The 20,246-nt window shown below is 45.4% G+C and overlaps 1 protein-coding gene across 3 annotated transcripts in view; it reads left to right on the top strand.

Annotated features, from left to right (window-relative positions):
* The window catches only part of MICU1 (mitochondrial calcium uptake 1), a 90,731-nt gene extending 71,317 nt beyond the window's left edge, over nt 1-19,414 (top strand). For all 3 annotated transcript variants that reach the window (XM_018923902.3, XM_018923897.3, XM_030241199.2), the window contains 4 exons: nt 5,405-5,542; nt 10,576-10,684; nt 16,360-16,449; nt 18,685-19,414. In XM_018923902.3, coding sequence (XP_018779447.2) covers nt 5,405-5,542; nt 10,576-10,684; nt 16,360-16,449; nt 18,685-18,848 — 501 coding nt within the window. In that variant the 3' untranslated portion in view covers nt 18,849-19,414. The remainder of the gene's footprint in view (nt 1-5,404; nt 5,543-10,575; nt 10,685-16,359; nt 16,450-18,684) is intronic.
* The last annotated feature ends 832 nt before the right edge of the window (nt 19,415-20,246 follow it).

Here is a 20,246-nt window from a genome sequence, read left to right as displayed (position 1 = left end):
AAACAACTATTTTCTAATTGCAATGCATTATAAATATTTCTTAACCTATCAACTTTTACCACACCATGCCGTAACAACCTTAAAACCAATCATCTAAAATTACCCCTCAGAAGTCCTACTACATCTTTCACAGTTCTGTTCGTCCAAAGTATCTGATCTTATTTACAAAACCATCCTTTAAAACTTATTTCTAGTTCCATTGCTCTCTCAACAGTGTCTGTCCTGTTCCATGACATTTCTAAGTCAGCATTTCTCATCTCAAAGTTTACATACAAATACATCCTATGTAAACCTCCTGTCAAACTTTGAAAATTCTCTACAAATCCATTTCCCACAGATTTTAGAATAGAAGTTTCAGGTAGAATCTCCTCCTGTTAGCACTATTGATTATTACAAATTTATTGAGAAGTAACAAGAGTCAGCTGGGAAGAGAAACCTTCCCCTGAGAAGTGTGTGGTACCCAAACTTGGCCTTTTTCTGAGGCCATGGGAGCTGCTTCATTTCCCCACTGGTGAGCCTTGCTGGCAGTAGGAGAGATGGAAGGAAACCAATGTCTGCATTTAGGAACTTCCAGCAGGTTTATATTTCCACCTGGATGTTTCTCATGTTGGTGGCTCTGAGTTGGTTTGGGCTGGATGCTCCTCAGAGCCTGGGATTTGATTTCTTGCAGGGGAAGATGGATTGAGTTAGTGAAGGAAAAAAACAATGAAGCAAGGAAGAAAAGATATTATGTCTCTGTTGTTTTATGATGGCTCTTTGTATTGCCTTTCCATAAAGTTGTGCAATTAAGGAGATGCAGAAGCAGGGAAATTGCTTATTTGTCCTCTGCTCTCCTCATGTGAGAAAGCTTTTCTCTCAGAAGGAAGGAGAGTGGGGTTGTTTGAATTTCATCTTCTAGAGGAGCAGGAATATGCTCATCCTGTCAGGTTTGGGGGGGAGTTTGGGACTATTTAACCTGTGTGGAAGGTTAAGGGTAGTCTTTTAAATAACAAAAATAAATCAGGGAGTACCCTGCTGTGTATTTGGACTGGCTACAGGGACTGGGCCAGCAAAGCTGGTAAAGTCAATGGCTGCACCCCATTTCTGCTGCCTTCTTCCCCTCCCACAGGATTCCAGCATGGTCTGGGTTGGAAGGGATCTTAAAGCTCATCTCATTCCACCTCTGCCATGGCAGGGACACCTTCCACCACCCCAGGCTGCTCCAAGCCCTGTCCAGCCTGGCCTTGGGCACTGCCAGGGATCCAGGGGCAGCCCCAGCTGCTCTGGGCACCCTGTGCCAGGGCCTGCCCACCCTGCCAGGGAACAATTCTTGCCCAGTATCCCATCTAAACCTCCCCTCTTTGGGTTTGAAGCCATTCCCTCCTGTCCTGTCCCTACAGTTCCTGCTGAGCTGTTCCATAAACTCCTCGGATTTCCTTTCACGTCCCGTTGGCTCAGAATGAATTTCAAAATTCTTTCAAGCCTTTTTATATTTCAAGCTAATTTCTCCAGCACCTTAGGTGTCCTGGCCTGCAGGAAGAACACTGGCCAGCATTCTGTCCTCCTCTCCTTGCCTGGTGCAGATGCAGAATCCACTGCTGGCACCAAGTGGCTGCCGGTGGAAGCTGCTCCGGAAGTGTTGGACTTGCTGGCTGATTGTGTGTTTGATTTGGGGCTGGGGTAGGAACCCCCTGTCCTCTGTTTGTCCTGATGGGAGCAGGAGCTGCTCCATCCCCCTCTGGATAATGCCAGGTGAGCTCTGCTTTGGCCCTGCTTTTCCTTCTTTAAGATCCATAAAGGGCAAAAGGCTGTCAGAGGACTTGGCAGCTGTAATAAACCCCAGTGTGCTGTGCCCTGCAGCCCCTCCCTGTAGGGTGTGGGGTTATTTCCCTCCCAGTGAACACAAAAATAACCTGTACAGTATCATCCTGTGCCTGAGGGCAGATAATTGTGATTTCCTGGGAACAGGCACTAATTTTCCTGCTTTATCAAATACCCAGAGGATTTTAACACTTAACACTGTTTGTAGGCTGTGCATTGAGTACTGAAAGGAAAATTCCTGTAGGCTTTGCACCCTCCTTCATTTCCAAGTGCTGAGTTGTGTTTGGCTAGAAGGCATTCCAGAGGGAAGAGAAGCATGGATGTACCTCTGCTCTCAGGAAAGGGGCTGTCAGGGGTAGCTGGGGGCTTTCTTTCATCAAGAATCAATGGGTTTCCACTCACAAATCCTTTGGAGCCCAGTTTCTTTATGCATCAGCACAATCTCTGACATAGCAGAAAAAAATAAACAGAATTCCCTCCCTGAAATTTCTCTTTAAATTACATGGCCTGCTTATCCCTTCTGTAATTAATTTAATGCATCTGACAGCAGCTTGGAGGCAAGATTTGAACTTTCTTTATCCCTCACTGTGATGCTGTTGCTTTTGCTCAGTTCAGTGGTGCTTTTATTGGAATTTGGGAGCTGGATGTGGACCAGCTCTCACTTTCCTTTCAGGGCTGACCTTTGCAGTGAGCACCACTGTACATGACAGTGGGCATCTGAGTGTTCTGGTTTAATGTTAGAGATGTTCATTTTAAAATGAGATAAATAATATGCAGCATAAATTCCATAGTTTCCAGGCTATTTTTATTTCTTGTGAATAGCTGTGTGGTCTATCAATAGAAAAATGAAGATGAAAAGTATTTAAATTTTTCCTTCCTGGTCTTTTTTGCATCTGGTAGTGCAAAAACTGACCACAGTCTGAAAGTTTAGTTCCAAAAAACCTGCAAGGAGCTGGTTCTTTATTTCCCCATCTGCAGGGAGCTGTGCTTGCTTGTGTTACCCCATGGAGCAGCCCAATGCTTGATCCTGAATGCAGGGCAGGGGGAGAGGGGGCTGATGGGCTTTTAGTCACCAACTTGAGATTTTCTAAGCATAGTCACCACTTAGGAGGTTGATCTGAGCTATTTGGACACATTTCCTAGCCTTTAATTAAAGATTCTTCCTAAAGCTCTGCTAAAACCTGGGGTATTTTAAGGCTATTGGTAGAAAAATGCTGATTTATGTCTTTGGGGATGAAATTAGGAATATTACAGCAGAAGAAAGCTTCACAAGCAGCACTGATGGCAATTTTTTTTTGTCCCAGGGGCATTTTCTTTGCATTCTTCAGGCATGGCAGAAACTACTACTGCTGCTTTTTAATGAAGAACATTTCCAAAAGAGTTTTCCCTCTCCTTTCCCCAGCACAGGAGAATGGGAGAGGCCCACGTTTTGCATCATAAATGATCCCCAAAGCCTGGATCAGATGACAGTAAAAATCACTATTTTCCCCCAAAACTGTGTGGGCCACTCAGGTGAAAGCACAAGGGGGCTGAGGAGCAGAATTTCTCCATTTGGGATCTGCCTCCTGCCAGAGTCACCCCTAGAAATCCTTCCAGCCTTGGTGCTCCACTTCTCAGGAATCCCTTGGTTTCCCACTGGGAAAAGCAGCCAAAATCTGATTGATAAGGTAATAACTAAAATTTTATTCCAGCTGAGGCTGGAATGGTCAACTCAGCAGGCAGCAGAATGTCAATCACTGGTACCAAGTTGTTCCCCATCAGTTTAAAAATTAATTTTGTTGTTAAATGTCATCTTCTGCCTTGTGATCAGCTGGAGTGTTGGTCTTGTGTTTCCTGGTAAATTTGAAGAGATATCATCTAGCCCAAATGAGGGATCCCAAGTTCTGAGATCTGTGAAGCTGGGGGAAGTCTGATCTTGGTGCTGGTAGATTCACAGAGGTGGGGGAAGAGGAAAGGATGAAATCCCCATTATTCAGAGCTGGTGCTCCCACCCAGCACCTTCCCAAGCTGGGGAATGGCTCTTCCCTCCTCCCCTGCAGTGGAAGCCAGGAGACAAACCACTGCAGGAGAGATGGATTACTGGAGAAAACCTTCTCTGCCCTTCTGAAAAGGGCTTTTTGGAAGTTCTGCAGGGGCCTCACAGCAGCATTTGTAAGAGTCAGGGGCTGGAAAGGTCTGAGGATGAGGAGAACTTGGGGAAGGGGATGTCTGGAGACATCCATGAACCTTTCCTTGCCGGGACACTGGCCCTGGAGCAGAGAAGAGTAAAATTAGAAGACCTTTGCAAGACTTCTCTTTGGTTTAATAACCACTGTCCCTGTTTAGAGCAGCCACTCATTAGCCCAGTCCTGTGGGATAAAGCTGGGAGGGATTTCTGAGTTCTTTTTTCCTCCTTTTTTCTTCTTGTTTTCCCTGGGGATTTTTCCTTTCCAGCTCACAGCTGCATGTTATCTCTCTCTCTCTTCAGGGAGATCCTGACCTCAACAGTGGCCTCACACTGGGGCAGCATTAAATGTTGGGGTTTGGAGTCTTTTTTGGTTGTTTTTTTCTTTTACTTTTGTTAAGGTTGGGATTGAAGTGCTTGAGGTGGTATTTTGTATTTAGATTTAGTTGTTTATTATTTTTATTTATATTATAAGTTGTGAGGTTATATTATTTTAATAATAAGTTATAAAATGTTAAACTTTTTTTAAATAAGGTTTTTTAAGGCTAAACTATTTAATTAAAAAATCATGCTAAAAATATTTTTTACTTTTAATTTAAACACTAATTACTTGAAGTCTGCAATGCAGATTTTTTTTGTTTAAATACAAAATACTACTTAAACCTATGAAGAAGAAGGTGAAGAAGAACAACAAGCTACTATCTTAAAACTTTTATTTTGTCTCATATATATTGTTATATTTTTAAATTTTAAACTCTAAGTTTACACACTTCTAATTAACCTACACACTCATAATCTTAGTGCTGTCAATCAATTTTGGGAGCTTTCTCTACAGCCTCAGGTCAAATGAAAACTCCTCTGAAAGGTGACTGTGCTCAGGTGGGGCTGGGCTCTTTCTCCAGGCAGCACTGACAGAACCAGAGAACACAGCCTCAAGCTGCACCAAGGGAAATATAGGTTGGATATTAGATCAAAGTGTTTACAGAAAGGGTGATAAAGTTCTGGAATGTTCTGCTCAGGGAGGTGGTGGAGTCACCATCCCTGGATGTGTTTAAAAACAGACTGGATGTGGCACTGGGTGCCAGGGTTTAGTTGAGGTGTTTGGGCTGGGTTGGAAGGTCTCTTCCAACCCTGTGACTGTGAATTCTGTGAGATGCAGTGCTCTCTTGGGGGTTAGAGTCTGTTAGTAGAGAAAGTCTAAAATTCTCAGCATCCAGGACTCCAACAGAGGCTTCTCCCAAGAGCTGTCCAAGGAATTGCCCAGAGGGCGAACGTGGAAAGACAATCCTTGGAAAAGCAGATCCTGGAACCCATCAACACTTCTCTTCACCAATATATCCTGCAATGTTAATTCTTTATGGTGCCTTTTTTATGCTTCCCACCTGAGCTGGAGCTTTGTGCTGCTCCTGGTTCTCACCTGCCTGTTCCCTTCCCTCGCAGTTCGAGCGGCACGAGCCGGTGGCCGGGCGGATCACGGAGCGGCAGTTCGGGAGCATGCTGCTGGCTTACAGCGGGGTGCAGTCCAAGAAGCTCACTGTCATGCTCAAGCAGCTCAAGAAGCACTTCCAGGATGGAGAGGTCAGTGGCATTCATGGAAAATTTGGGAAAATTTCTCCCAGCCCCAGGCTGGGCTGAGGAATGAGTTAAGCAATCCCCGTCCTCTTTGGAAAAGCACCTGCTCCATGTTGAGCTGTGGTGGAGAGAGGGAAGAGCTGGGACTGCAGTGGTTGGTGTCCAGTGCAGGCTGTAGGTTTGTTCCTTATGAAAATAGATGCTGTAATTTTCAAAATTCAATTTGCTGAATGGCACCCTGGGTCTGGAGCCAGGACAAACACTGAATCCATGCTCCCAGTTCCTGGCTCGACCTTGGACTCATTAGCTGCTGTGAGCAGGCAGTTTATTATTTAGTTATTAAATTCTGGGAAAAATTACTCACAATTTAGAGAGGAGTAAGTTTGCAGACCCTACACTCATTAATTCAGTGAGAGTCCTTGGAATAAGATATCCATACCACAAGATGAGCTTTATCAGGTAAGGCAAGTATGGGCTGAGAAATTATTGAGCATTAGAATTTTACATCTGCCCCTGTAATGGATGTTCTTTTATTAAGCCAGAATGTTCTTTTATTAACTGGGATATAAACAAGCAATTCATCAAAGTGAGAATGGATGGAAAGTCTTTGGCTGGCTGTTTTAGAGCTGCTTTCTTCTAACATCAGAACCAGAGTTTATTTCTTAACTGGTTTAGGTGCCAAGTGTGTTATAAAACATAAGCTCTGACCAGGGTCTGCAGCTTTTTTTCTTCCTTAATGGGATTCCTACATTAACAGGAATCATTTGATTTGTCCAGGAAAAAGTGCTTAAATGCAATATGTGTCTAATAGAAAAATATCAGCTCTGCTTTTGAAGTTGGCAAATTGTTGATTCTTTTGCTGTGATTTTTGGGTATATATATATATATATGTGTGTGTGTGTGTAGATATTACTGAACAGTAGCTGGCTGTGTGAAAAAAGAGGCAAAGGAATATATTTTGGAAGGTTTCCTACAGCAGATGTTTTCTTCCTTTCATGTGTAAGCCAAGACCCTGACATCTGTGCCAGAGGAAGAACTTCTTGTTCTTACCTTACTCCTCATCCCCAAATCAGCCAGATTGTCTTTCTATTTACAGCCAGCCAGATTCAGAGCAAATCTTTATCTTCCTTTATTGCAAGGACTTTCAAGGAGAGAAAATGGGCAATAGGACAAAAAGAAAAATTATTTGTAAGGAATAGAATTAGTGAAAAATTCATTATTGCTTACACTGGTGAGGATGAAATGCCCAGAAACTGTCCCAGACTCACCCAGCAAGGCTTTCCCTTGGAAGTGCAGTTCTTTTGAGAGAGCTTTCTTTTGCAATCTGCCAAACCTTTTCTTATTTGTCTGCTGCAATTACCTTGGCTGCACAAGGCAACCCTGGCAGCCTCCAAAACAATAAAACTCTGGGTTTAATCTAATCTTTAGCTGTTTTCCAAGGTTGTTATTCTGCATTCCTGCTTTTGAGAGTGATAAGTTTTCTTCTATTAACTGCTAATCTGCTTTCATTATTTTTCTTTTTCTTGAGGAAAAATCCCATCTTAGCCTGGGTAGGTGAACTTTGCCTATTCAGCAGAGCTGCCACACTCTGTTTTGTCTAACATTGCTTATGAGTGTCCTCCCCAAGTTGTACTTGCACAGCTGCTTTTCTCCTGGTAAGAAGGACCTGAGTCATCAGCAATATTCACAATATTATTTGGTTTATGCCCCCTAACTGCTGGAAAACCAAGCTGTCTCTTCAGAAACCAGTGATTCATGTCATCTCCCACATGTGCTTCAGGGGCTGGCTGGGGTGCTAGCAGGGGGTGGCAGGGAGGTGGAATTCCTGGCTGAACCTGGGTTCCCAGGTGAAAAGCCCTAATTTTTGCAGGAGATGTTTGAGCTGTTGTGTTACAGGCAGGTAAGTGCTTCTGGAATTCCCCTGTTTATGTTTTGTGAGGATTACTTGGGTGATGAAGGGATTCAGCTGATTATGAATTACCAGCTGGAGCTACAATGCCTTAAAAGATGTGATCATTCATCTGTTGGCTTGCCTGAGGCTGTCCCAGTCTCTTGATTTTTATTTTATTTTGATAGCTGGAACAGAGTTAAGGTTGATGCCAGCCTCACCTATAGGATTCCTCAAAAAAATAGGAAATTTCTTAACACTGATGTTATTCTTGCTACAGAAATTCAGGAGTTTTGTCCATGTGAAAGCCACAATTTGTAGGATACATTTGTGTCACTGGTTTTGTGTTTTCTGCTGGTGAAAGGACCACAAAGGCCAGGTTGGGTGGGGCTGGGAGCATCCTGGGATAGTGGGAGGTGTCCCTGCCCATGGGATGGGCTTTGAGGTCCCTTCCCACCCAAACCATTCCAGGATTCCAAACAGGGCTCCATTATGCACAAGTGCTGCTTGGCCTTGGCAAATGCCATCTTGGGAATTGCTGGAAATACAAGGTTTATGGCTCTTTGCTCATAACTCTGCAACCCCCAGATGTCCCAGACAGAGCAGGCAGAACACAGCACAATGTCTTTCTTCTGCTGGCTGGAAGTGGCCACACACCTTGTGGTTCCTCCAGGCTTTCCACACTCCCAGTGCCCTCCTCTGGCAGGGAGGCATCATGATAATTGCAAAGATGTTTTCTCTTGTAGAACCATTGTACAAAACAGAGGGATCCTTGCATTGCTTCCTGCAGAAGTACCTGGTTTATTGGATTCTTCTTTCCCTAGGACGATATTTAATTTAATTCTGCTGTGCATCTTAGTGTTCCCCTCAGGAAGAGGAGCAGGCAAACATTCAAGGAAAGCTCCCTGCAGAGTCACCAGGGATTTCTCTCTTCAGTCAGCTCTGTTGTCCACATGTGCTCTCCCATTTTGCCATCTCATCCTTTTTGGCCCAGATCCATGAGCCCAGGGCTGACAAAGCTGCTGTTGCATGTGTCAGTGCACACGTAGATCATCAGTGCAGGGCCACATACTCCCTTACAGCAAAGATAGGAACAAACAGCAAATGTCTGTTTGGAAAGACCTTAAAAATGTTCTTTTTCTTTCAAAAGATTGGTGGCTTCTTCTCTGATTAGAAGTTATTTGAGCAGAGTCACAGCAGATTGTGTAAATTTCTGTTTGACAGTACCTGCTGAACACATTCAGGTCATGGAGCTGGGCTGTGTTCTGCAGTTTGGATTTTTAATATCTTGCTCTATTAATCTGTCCTGCCAGGCAGGATAGGAGGAGCCTGAAGCTGAACTCTCTTGACAAGCTGATTTATGTGTCCCAGAGAGGGAGTCTGAGTGGTTATTACTGTGGTGATGATTCACCTCCTCCCTTGGCTCTGTGCCGTGGCTCTGCTGGAGTTGGAGGCTCCAGCTCTCGTCCCAGTGATGCCTCAGTTTTAGCTTTTCTATTTTTCACATTCTGTGCTGTTTTAGTGTGTGGGTCTGAGCTTCACATGAGGGGATGGTGAGCTCTGCACAGAGCAGGGGACAAAACAATTCCTGCTCCAGCTGGGCACCAAGGACAAATGATCCAAATCTCAGGTCCAAGAGCACAAACCCCGTGGGCTGGAGAGAGAAAAACAAGGATGGGACTGCCTGGGCTAAAGCTGGAATGGGACAATGAACTCCAAGATGCAAATGGAGCAGAACTGATCAAAGTGACAGACCCCGTGACCAGGTGTCCATTTTGTGCCCATTTTGGTTCACCTTGGGTGCAGCCCTGGCTGGGCTCTTGTGCTGCCCAAGGTGGATCCCTGGAGAAGATCCTTTGAATAAATCCCTGCTTTATTCTTTAGCTCTGTCTGGCCTCAGTTCTAGGGCAGCCTTCTCAAGGCATCCCCAGCAGTGCTGTGGTGGTGCTGCAGCTGCACGGAGTGATTAAATCAGCGTAACCAGGTGGGGTTCAGAGCTGTGCTCATCAGCAGTTCTTTTCTGGGGATCTCAGGATGTTTCTCCATGACTATCCCAGAGCATGGCTGTCAGCTCTCACTGAGCCCATGCTCACCTGGCCCAGGGAGGTGGAGCAGACAGGGATCCTGCCTCCAGCAGCAAAGCAAACTGGGACACTTCTGTGCTTTAGTGTCACCCTCTGCCACACTGGGTAAGACCTGGATTCCCCCAGGCATCCCTGGATCTCTTGGAAGAGACTTTACAGTGCATGGGCTTGTTGAATTTTTATCTTTTTTTTGTTGTTGTTAGGGTTGGGATTAAATGTATGAGATGGTATTTCTTGTTTGGATTCAGATGTTTATTAGTTCTTATTTATGTTACAGTCTCATAAACCCTGAGTTCTACAGCACTTTACTAACAAACTACAAAATGGAGATGTAGCTCTCTACAAGGTCTTTTAAGAATAAACTGTTTAATTAAGAAATGACACTTAAATTATTTTTACTTTTAACTCAATAACTAACTACTTGTGACTTGCAATGCAGACTTTTTCTATCTAATTGCACAATATTACTTAAACTCATGAAGGACTAGCTTCTGCTCTAAAATTTTCATCTTGCTTTATATATGTTACTGTATTTTCAAATCTTAATCTCTAAGTTTTTTACTATGTGTTATTACACACTTTCATTCAAACTACAGACCTATAATCTTAGTTTTATCATTTAATTTTGGAAGCCTTTTCTATGGCTTCAGGTTAAATGTAGTGTTTTCTTGGGGGTCAGTGTCTGTCAGCACAGAAAGTCTGAAATTCTCAGTAACCAGGGTTCCAACATGGACTGTTTGATATTGCCATTGCAGGTGTGCAGCCTTCAAATAAATTTATCAATTTATTCAATTTATCAATGTTTGCAGTGGTCTCCTGCATCTGAGGTCTGCTCACCTGGAAATGGCTTTCAGTCCCTTCCCTTTGTGGGACTGGTGGGGCCAGGAGGGGAAGAAAAGTGCAGGTCACAGCCAAAACATCCTCAGGTGCCAGGGCTGAGTTTTTGGAGTGTGCAGATGAATTCTCTTCTGGCTGCAGCTTTGGGCCAGTGAGTCACTGTGTCATTTCCAGGAGGGTCCATGATCTCCTTTTCCCATCACCATGTGAGTGTCTTTTCTCTGTCCTAGGGGCTGACTTTTGAGGAGGTGGAGAACTTCTTCACCTTTCTGAAGAACATAAATGATGTGGACACAGCTTTGAGCTTCTACCACATGGCTGGAGCTTCTCTTGATAAAGGTACTGAAACCTGTGGGCTGTTCAGGTGCTGGAAGCCTGAGGGAGCACAACTCATTCCGTGGCTTTGGAGTTGGGAAGATGTCAGACAAGGCCAGGCTGACAGGTTAAAAATGTACCCAAATTGCACTTCCTCCCTAGTGAGGTGATTAGCTCACTACATGCATGGATAAAGAGGGATTTCAGGTTTTATACTCCCACAGTTTTAGGTAGAGGGAGAAGAAAGGCTGGCATGTGTAGCCTGAATGGATGAGGAAGCAGTGATTTCATGGTGGTACCTTCAGAGGGACCTTTCTGCTGTGTGCAGAGGCAAGGTGACCTAGTGAGTGTGCCACAGGCTGTGGTTCCAGATCCCAGGTACACCACTGTTACTTCTTCATCCCCATCTTCTGAAGTGCCCTTTTTTTCTCCTTATACAAAGGACTTCAAAAATGAATGTAAAAGAATTCTTGCAGAGTTTTCTTCTGTGGAGAACTCTGATCACATGGCAGAGGCACAGCAGCAGTGGGGCTAGGGGCAGGAACTGCTCAACCCTTGTTTTGTTTCAGCTTTGCTCAAAAATCATAGACTTTGCCTAGAAATAAGGGCTGGGTGCTGCATTTCTGATTGGGAAGCCAAGCAATGGCAAACACCTTCAGAGCTCCTGGGAGTGCTGGAAGGAAAGAGGGGGAGCACTGGAACACCACTGAGGTCCCAGACTGAGCATTAAAGTCTGTCCAAGACTCAATTTCAGATAACCCACAGTGCAGAGGAGTGGGCTGAACAAACCTCAGAGCTGGTGTTTCCTGGGGACCTTGGTAATAATGTGGTTTATTGATCAGACCAATCCATATCCTTCTATCCTTCTCCTTCTCATCATGTTTCCTTTTCTGAGCTGGTCTGGCTCAGGTTTGTTCTTAGATCTGACACACTGATTTTTAAAAAAAGGCAAAAAATCCCCAAAATACATTTCAAACCAAGTCCCACTCTGATGCCAGGATCTGTCACAAGTGCTTTGGTCTTTGGGTTTTTTTAAGAGGGATTTTTTTTTTTTTTAACAGACTGAGGCTATAAAATAAAGATGGCAAACTCATTAAAAGAATTTTAGGCTAAGTGGAAACTCTTGTCTGCTACAAAGGTAAAGCTGATTCATTTAGGCAGCTGCAGAATTAAACATTTTGGAAGTCAGCTCTTCCAACTGCTGCTGTTGTGGGAATATTAAGGCATTAATAGGTTTGGGGGCAGGGGAATTACAGAGGGGAAACAAACGTGTCACATCTCTTCTTGTGTGTGTCAGCAGCCCTTCTCATCTTAAATTTTTTGGGGGGAAATCATCTGTACTCTTTGGTTTAGATCATCATTACCTTAAGACTTAAAAGAACCTGATAGGATTTCCTTTCATTTAAAAGTAAAATACCAAGTCTGGGTGTGCTGCTGCTGCTCTGAGCCCTTTGTGTAGCATCCCAGGGGAGGTGATAGCCCAGCAAATCAAATTTACTCAGTGCCTACAGGAAATTACCATTTGTCCTGTCATGGAATATACATTTTCACAGAATTTAGGTCTGTGTGCAGTTGGTAAATCAGTGTGATTGCTGTTTAATTATGTGCCTTTAATGAGCTTGTGCAGCCGCTGAGCTGGGAGTGCTTGGCTGGGCTAAGGGAACCTATCTTGGGCAGGGATCAGATTTAAATAAACCATAAATGGGGTGTGCCCTCCCAAAAGTGAAGCTTTCACAAGGTTGCTAGTTACAAACTACCAAACTAAAAATTGCACTGGGATGGGGACTGGGAAGAGGTTGGTATGTGTAATAATTTGTTGTTAACAATGCAGCAAACATTATTATGGTTTTTAAAGGGCTGTTTAAAATTTCAGAGGGGAAAAAATGGCTGCTACCAAACAGCCGGAGCCTGACAGCCTGTTTTCTGTGCTGAATTAAAGTTGTTTCTTCTTCTAAAAAGGATCATAAACCTGTATTTTAATGACCCATTTAAAAACACCCAGATTATTTGTTAGCCCATCTTTCATTTTCCCAGCAACATAATAGCTGTCATTCTCCTAAATCACAAGCATTCCTTAGGAGACTTCCCCCAGCCTGGGCTCACAGCTGGAAGCAGGACAGGAACTGAATTTGGTGCTTATTCCCCTTTAAGGAGGGTGTGAATTGCACTTTTCCTGTGCAGCCAGGATTTCCAAGCAGCCCTGCTGCCAGCAGGGAGCTGTGGGATAACTCCTGTGGGGCTTGGGGCAAGGCATGGATGGGCCAAAGCACGGGGAGACAGCTGAGCCCACTGCTGATCCATGGCTTGCAGCAGGGCTGGAGGCCCAGAGAGGTTCATGGAAAATCATTTCATTTGGATGTTGCTGCTTGAAATGGCTGCAGAGTGGACAGGGAGTCAGGAAGGGACAGAGGTGAGCTGGAATGCAGCCATGGAATTGCTGCTGGCTTTGCCTTGGGAGAAGTCCCCCCCTGGAAGCACAGCTTGGAGTGCTCCTCTGCAGCAATGGCAGAGCTGGTAGCTGGGAGGGGGCTCTGGGAGCCTGGTGTCCAACAGGATCCCCCTGGGCCCCCTGCAGTCAGGTTTGGGGTGTCTCCAAGGTATCTCCTTCCTTTCCATATTTCTGGCTGTGGATGTTGCACCAACAGCTCTGCCTTTGGTCTGGGAGCTCTGCTGTTTTCTCCCTGATCTCCATGACTTTCTGTCATGCTGCCTTTGATGTCAAAACAGCTTCTGCTCAGCTGCAGGGCTGCAGTTTGAGAAGAGCAAGGAAAATGTGCTGTGCACACAGGATAGTACAAGGTTTATCCATATCTTTCTGGATGGGTGTTCCAGCACATACTCATGCAAATGATTTGTAAAAAGTTAAATAGATTTTGGGAGCTATGCTGCCAGTGATAGCATCCAACATTTCTAACTGGGAGCCCTGAAATGAAATATGTGCACCAACGTGAGGCTGATTTCTGGGAGCCCAAACACACATGTCCTGCCTTTCCATCCTGGAATGGCCCAGCGCAGGGAGCTCTGCTCCCATCACCCCAAATGCCATTTGGAAAACAAAGGCAGCAGCCCAGCTGTCCATTCTTTTGGCCACATGTGTAAATAATCCCAAGTTGGAGGGAAAAAGAGAAGTTTGCCATCTGCTGAGGCCCTGGCCTGGAGCCCTGTTTGCAGCACTCGGTGAGGCATTGCTCATGGTGCACTTCTGGGAATGAGAGTGGAAAAAAAGGATAACTGTGTCAGTCTCTAAACTTGCATAAAATCACTCAGATGGCTCATTAAAGGAACCAGTGGGAGATACCAAATGCATGAAATTTTAGAAGCTTTTCAAGACAGAAATGTAGAACTCATTTTTGCTGATATGAAATCCAGGAGAATTTCTATCCCAGAACTCCAAACCTGGTCATGCTTTAAGAGAGGCTCCCCAGACAGCACCTATTTCATTTCATGGTAAAGAAATTATTCTAGCAGGTTTGCTTCAATTTTATTTGCCTCCCTGAGCTACCTTGTGGTCTGGAACATGTGAAAGCAGAGACACTTTCCCTCTTCCTTTAGATTCCTTAAAACCCAGCAGAGCACAGTCATGCAGCCCCTGTGGAGTCATTCTGGCATCAAGCAAGAAGGATGGGATGGAGCTGACACTTGTGCAGTTGGATCAATAAGAGAGGAAGCAGGAACTGCTGGCCATGAATGCAAGATCCAGCTGGGAAAACTGTGGCTGTGAAAAATAAACAGGAGGGGAGGGATCAGGAGACTCCCTGCAGAGATGGAAGGAGTGGGGAAATCTCAGCAGAAAAACATGACTTATAATGAAAGGAATTAGGACAGGGGGCAATGGTTTTAGATTGAAAAGGGAGATTTTGATTTGGTGTTCGGGAGAAATTGTTCCCTGGGAGGGTGGGCAGGCCCTGGCACAGGGTGCCCAGAGCAGCTGGGGCTGCCCCTGGATCCCTGGAGATGCCCCAGGCCAGGTTGGACAGGGCTTGGAGCAGCCTGGGACAGTGAAAGGTGTCCCTGCCATGGCAGGGGTGGCACTGGATGAGCTTTAAGGCCCCTTCCCACCCAAACCATTCTGGAATTTTGTGATGTAGGAAACCATTCTAAGGTGTTTTTTCACATGTAAAGCTACAGCCATAGGGTACCTAGGGCACCAGCAGGGGAGGATGGCATCAAGGTGAAGCACCTGGAGAGAAGTTTTACATTTACAACACAAATTAAATGAAATTTGGTGTTGCTGTGTGAGGAAATACAAAGTATTTCCATATATAACTGCTGACTGGGAGCTACGTCACTCATGGAGAAAAGGAATTTCACTCAAAAAGAAGAATTATGTAGGAAAAGCAGGGTCCTACTTGAGATTATGTATATTTTACATATATACAATGCATCATTTCAATTTTCTCCTGCATTATTCAGTAAAATGAGAGGTTTTATGGGGAAAAGGACCTGATGGTGGCTGTGAATTCCTCTCAGAAAACCCCAGATTTCACTCAGGGGAGCAGAAACAGTAATGTAAGCATCAATGAAAAAAATCCCATTAAAAATATTTTATGCAGTTTGTAGTTAATCCAGTTACAGTATATATTGGATTATTATTTTTTCCTTTCTGACACACTTAACTATCCAGAATCCCTGAAGGACTGGGGGTACAGAAGCCCAGAAGGATGCTGTGGAGGGAAGCAGAGGCTGCTTGTGGTTTCAGTCTGGTTTTGTGATGCACCACTTCCCTCTTTTCCCTTGCTCCACAGCTAAACATTGGTCCCAGTTGCTGTGGATGGCGTTTCCTTGGGTCAGGCTTTGTAGAGAAGCAATTTAACTTTAAACACACTCACACCAGCCTAGTGAGGGGGCTTTCTTTCCCCATTTGTGCAGTAAAATCAACTGCCTAACCCTGTCAGATTGATAGCTCCATGAACTGCCCTTTTCTAAAGGTGGGGAATAAAACTCCTGCTTGCTTCTCTGCTGCCAGTCTGGGGAGAAAAGGGAAATAATTCCTTACAACTCTTTATTTTATTGCAAGGTTAATCTGGTCTGCTCCCTGCAGGAGGGTGGGTGGGTTTGTTCTGGAGTTACTGGGTTGTAACAGGAAAAGCAGTTTTTGGAATTCCCAGTTTTTGGAATACCCTGCTGGATAGAATTGAATGCTGGATAATGTGGTGGTGTTCACAGGGGTCTCAGAACGACATGAGAGATGAGAATCTTGACTCCATGATTCAGAAGGCTGATTTATTATTTTATGATACATATTATATTAAAAGAAAATGATAAATTAAAACTATACTAAAGAAAGAAGAAAGGATTTCATCAGAAGGTTAGCAAAGAAAGGAATGGAATGATAATAAAGTCTTGTGACTGACTAGAGTCTCAACACAGCTGGACTTGGGATTTGTCATCAAGTAGAACCAATTTCACATGCTGGCTAAACAGTTCTCCAGATCACATTCTAAGGCAGCAAATCATAGAGAAGCTGAAGCTTCTCAGCTTCTTAGGAGAAAAGATCCTAGCAAACAGATTTTTCATAGAATATGTCTGTGACAGGATGACATTCCTTGGAATGCTGTCAGGAGGAGCTGCCTCATTGATTAAGCTCATTCCAGCCTCTCTGAAGACACAAAGGCCGGTTTCCAGGGAGGAACAGGAGTGACCAGCTGTGGTTGGCCCACGCTGGCCCTGTGTGACCCTGTGCCCTCCCTGTGTTGCAGTGACCATGCAGCAGGTGGCCAGGACAGTGGCCAAGGTGGAGCTGTCAGACCACGTGTGCGACGTGGTGTTCGCGCTCTTCGACTGCGACGGTGAGTGAGCACCAGCTCAGCCAGGCTGGGAGGGAGCCCAGGGCAGGAAACCTGGGGAGAGGGCTCTGTGTCCATGGAGCTGGGCTGATCCCCTGTCAGATTGTGCCTTTTCTGACCCAGAGATGGGGCCACTGAGGGACACTTAAAAAACTTATCCTCCATTTTCAGTCTCATGGGTAGTGTGAGACAGTACAGATGTTATAACCCACACCATCACAGTCAGAAGTCAACTATTTCCTAATTACATTTTAAGTGTTTCTTGGCCTATCAGCTTTTGCCACACCATGCTGGAAATGCCTTTATTGTATTTATGGGGTGCCTGTGGCAGGAAGGAATGATCAATCTGACTTCATGTTCTCAGAAGGATAATTTATTATTTTATATTAAAGAATGTTATACTAAACTATACTAAAGAATACAGAAAGGATACAGACAGAAGGCTAAAAAGATAATAATGAAAACTCCTGACTCTTTCCAGAGCCTCAACACAGCTTGGCACTAATTGGCCATTGAGTCAAAACAATTCACATGAAACCAATGAAACAATCACCTGTTGATAAACCATCTCCAAACACATCCCAAAGCAGCAAAACACAGGAGAAGCAAATCAGATAATTATTGTTTTCCTTTTTCTCTGAGGCTTCTCAGCTTCCCAGGAGGAAAATCCAGGGTGAAGGGATTTTTCCAGAAAATAGGACTGTGACATAACTTAAATCATCTAAAATTACCCCTCCTGGTCCCACTACAATGCATCTTTCATAGCTCCATTTCTCCAAAGTATCCAGTCTTTTTTGCAAGGCCATCCTTTGAAACTTGTTTCTGGTTCCATTTCTCTCTACACAATGTCTGTCCTATTCCATCGAATTTCCATGTCAGCATTTCTTATCTCAAAGTCTGCATACAGAAGCACACACTATGTAAACCTTCTGTCAGGCTTTGAGAATTCTCTACAAATCCATTTCCCACATTGCCCCTGCCCTTTTGGGAAGGGTATCCTGTGAGATGTTGATGTTGGAGCACAGATGGGAGGGTTTGGTCTGCACATTTTGCTCCTTTTCCCCCACCCAGAGAACTCCAGTTGGTCTGACAGAATGAACTGTTGTGCTCCAGTGTTGGAAATGAGCCAGGCTGGGGCTTTATCTCCAAAGTCCTAGACAAATGTCAGCTTAATTTTTAATTAATTAATAGCAGCTCTGTGCCCTGCTGGGAAGCTGGCTTTGCAGAGGCTGTGAGTGCCCCAGGGTAGTTGTTGTCACACTGAAGCACTCCTGGCTTGATTTAATGGGAGTTACTGGAGTCTTTGTCAGGTGACAGCAATTCTGACTTGGAAAGAAGAAAATTCTGCATTTGCCCAAAACTGTCAAGCCAAAATCAGAGTCCTGGCTGGCACCCTGCTTCTCCAGCACAGTCACCAGCATCTGGCAGCTCTGAGTGGCAGCACTACTGCATAAGTGTGAACATTAAAAAATGTATTTAATTAGTTTATTCCTTGCTGTCCCTCTTAGTTTCAGCCCCACCTTTGCACCCTCCCTAAGGTCATATTTCCTGTTTTATTTTCCTCTGTGCTTCAGTTCCACTGTTGTGATAGAATCTTCATGCCAGATGATCAGGCTTGAGATTAGAGTGAGCTGAAGTGTAACCAAATATTCCCTGTTTGCCTTCTCTCAGAGGAGAATCTTCTAAATATTTTGATAGCAAATCTTTAGAGGGAAATACTCTGGTTGCCAGAGGAGTCCCCCAAGGAAGAAAACAAGTGGAAAAGCAGGCAAAGATGTCTTATTATTTTGCTATTTTCACTCCATCAGTGTTTACAGACATTAAAAACCTGTAGCACTGGAGGGAATTTTGCTCAACCCTTGATAGGTGGCTGGAATTTTGCTGCCCAGTGGCTGCATTCTCCATTACCTCATTCATCACTTCAGCAAATATTCCCTTTTACTCCATTAGAAAAAATTGTGCACCCACAATTTCCTAAACCACTTAAAGCAGTGTTTCCTGGGAGGACAGAGACATTTGGTTTGCATTTGCTTTTCTGCCTCCTGCAAGCATCCATGGGGTTGGGATTTAAACTCTGTTTGAATCAGGGACCCTTGCTCAGCAGGACATTTTGGGAGGTGGGAGACAAATGTGATCTGTGTGTCTGCAGGAAAGAACACTCATGGCTGCTGCCCTTTAAAGTTATCATTTCAAGGAGGTCACTGGCAGGTCTCTGATTATTTTTCCTCCTTTTTGCAGGGAATGGGGAGCTGAGCAACAAGGAGTTTGTTGCCATCATGAAGCAGCGCCTGATGCGAGGCCTGGAGAAGCCCAAGGACATGGGATTCACACGGCTCATGAGGGCCATGTGGAAGTGTGCTCAGGAGACAGCCTGGGACTTCACAGCTCCCAAGCAGCAGTAGTGGGGTTGGGAAGGAGCACCCCCATTCCTTGGATCAGCCCCTGGGCACAGCAGGGTGGCACCAGACTCTGGAGAGCCCAGGCTGGCTGTGCCAGGAGGGTTTTGGCAATCCAAGTTAAAAACCCACACCTGCTGAATTTGCTTGCTGCTGGCTCCTTCATCTTCCTCTCTCTCAGGAACAAGGAAAGGACTCTTACTGGCACCACCTCTGTGGCATGATGTGCCCTGCTCCAGAGCTGGGCCCCAAATCACCTTTATTTAATGCTATAGGAAGTGGCATGGGGGGGTTCTTTTGATTCTCAGCCTGCTCCTCAGAAAAGCCAGGCAATTCCTGGATTTCCTGATTCCCAGGATAGGATTTCAGCCAGCCAAAAGCCCCGTGCTGCACCTGCTGCAGAAGGGCAGCTAAAAGCAGTGCTGCTCTCCTGCCCTTCCTGCCTTGCATCCTGCTGCAGGAGCTCCCTAACTGGTTTCCTGAATGGGGAATTGTACTGGGAAGGGCTGGCAGGTGTGGTTTGCTGGGTGCTGTCCTCTGTAAAATACCTTGTAAAGATGTTCCTCCCTGCAGCCTGGCTCTGTCTGTCCATTGCAGGGCTGGGGCTGAGGCACTGAACATTAGGGGGGTTTGGGAGTGGGGGAAACCTCCATGACTTTCTGGAGCTGAAAGGACAAAGGGGATCAGTCACTCCTGGAATATTTTCTGTCCCGAGCACAGGAAGGACATAGAGCTGCTGGGGAGAGTCCAGGGGAAGCCACCAAGGTGATCAGAGGGATGGAGCAGCTCTGCTATGAGGAAAGGCTGGGAGAGCTGGGATTGTTCAGCCTGTAGAGAAACTCCAGCGTGACCTCATTGTGGCCTTCAGTGCCTGAAGGAGGTGGCAAGAAACATGGAGAGGGAATATTGACAAAGGCCTCCTGTGCCAGGACAAGGGGAAATGGTTTCCCACTGCCAGAGGGCAGGGCTGGATGGGATATTGGGCAGGAATTGTTCCCTGGGAGGGTGGGCAGGCCCGGGCACAGGGTGCCCAGAGCAGCTGGGCCTGCCCCTGGATCCCTGGCAGTGCCCAAGGCCAGGTTGGACACTGGGCTTGGAGCAGCCTGGGACAGTGGAAGGTGTCCCTGCCATGGCAAGGGGTGGGAATGGATGGGATTTGAGATCTCCTCCCACCCAAACCATGGTAGGACTCCGTGGTTCATACAGGGATGTTGATCCTGATCACTCCAGCCAGAGCTCTCTTCCTCTTCCCCTCATTTCCCGGGCTGTTTTGGGGTGGTTTGGGTGTGGGTCCCTGTGCTGTCACACACCTCACACGCACAGACCAAGGTGGGAGTGCAGGTCTGGCCCTTCCTCCCTCTCTCCTGCCTGCTCCTGACAGCCAGCCTCCAGGGATCTGTCACC

Source organism: Serinus canaria, chromosome 6, assembly GCF_022539315.1.
Source record: "Serinus canaria isolate serCan28SL12 chromosome 6, serCan2020, whole genome shotgun sequence".
In the NCBI taxonomy this organism is placed as follows: Eukaryota; Metazoa; Chordata; class Aves; order Passeriformes; family Fringillidae; genus Serinus; species Serinus canaria.
Note: the sequence above shows the minus strand (reverse complement) of the source record. Positions and strands in the feature narration are given on the sequence as shown.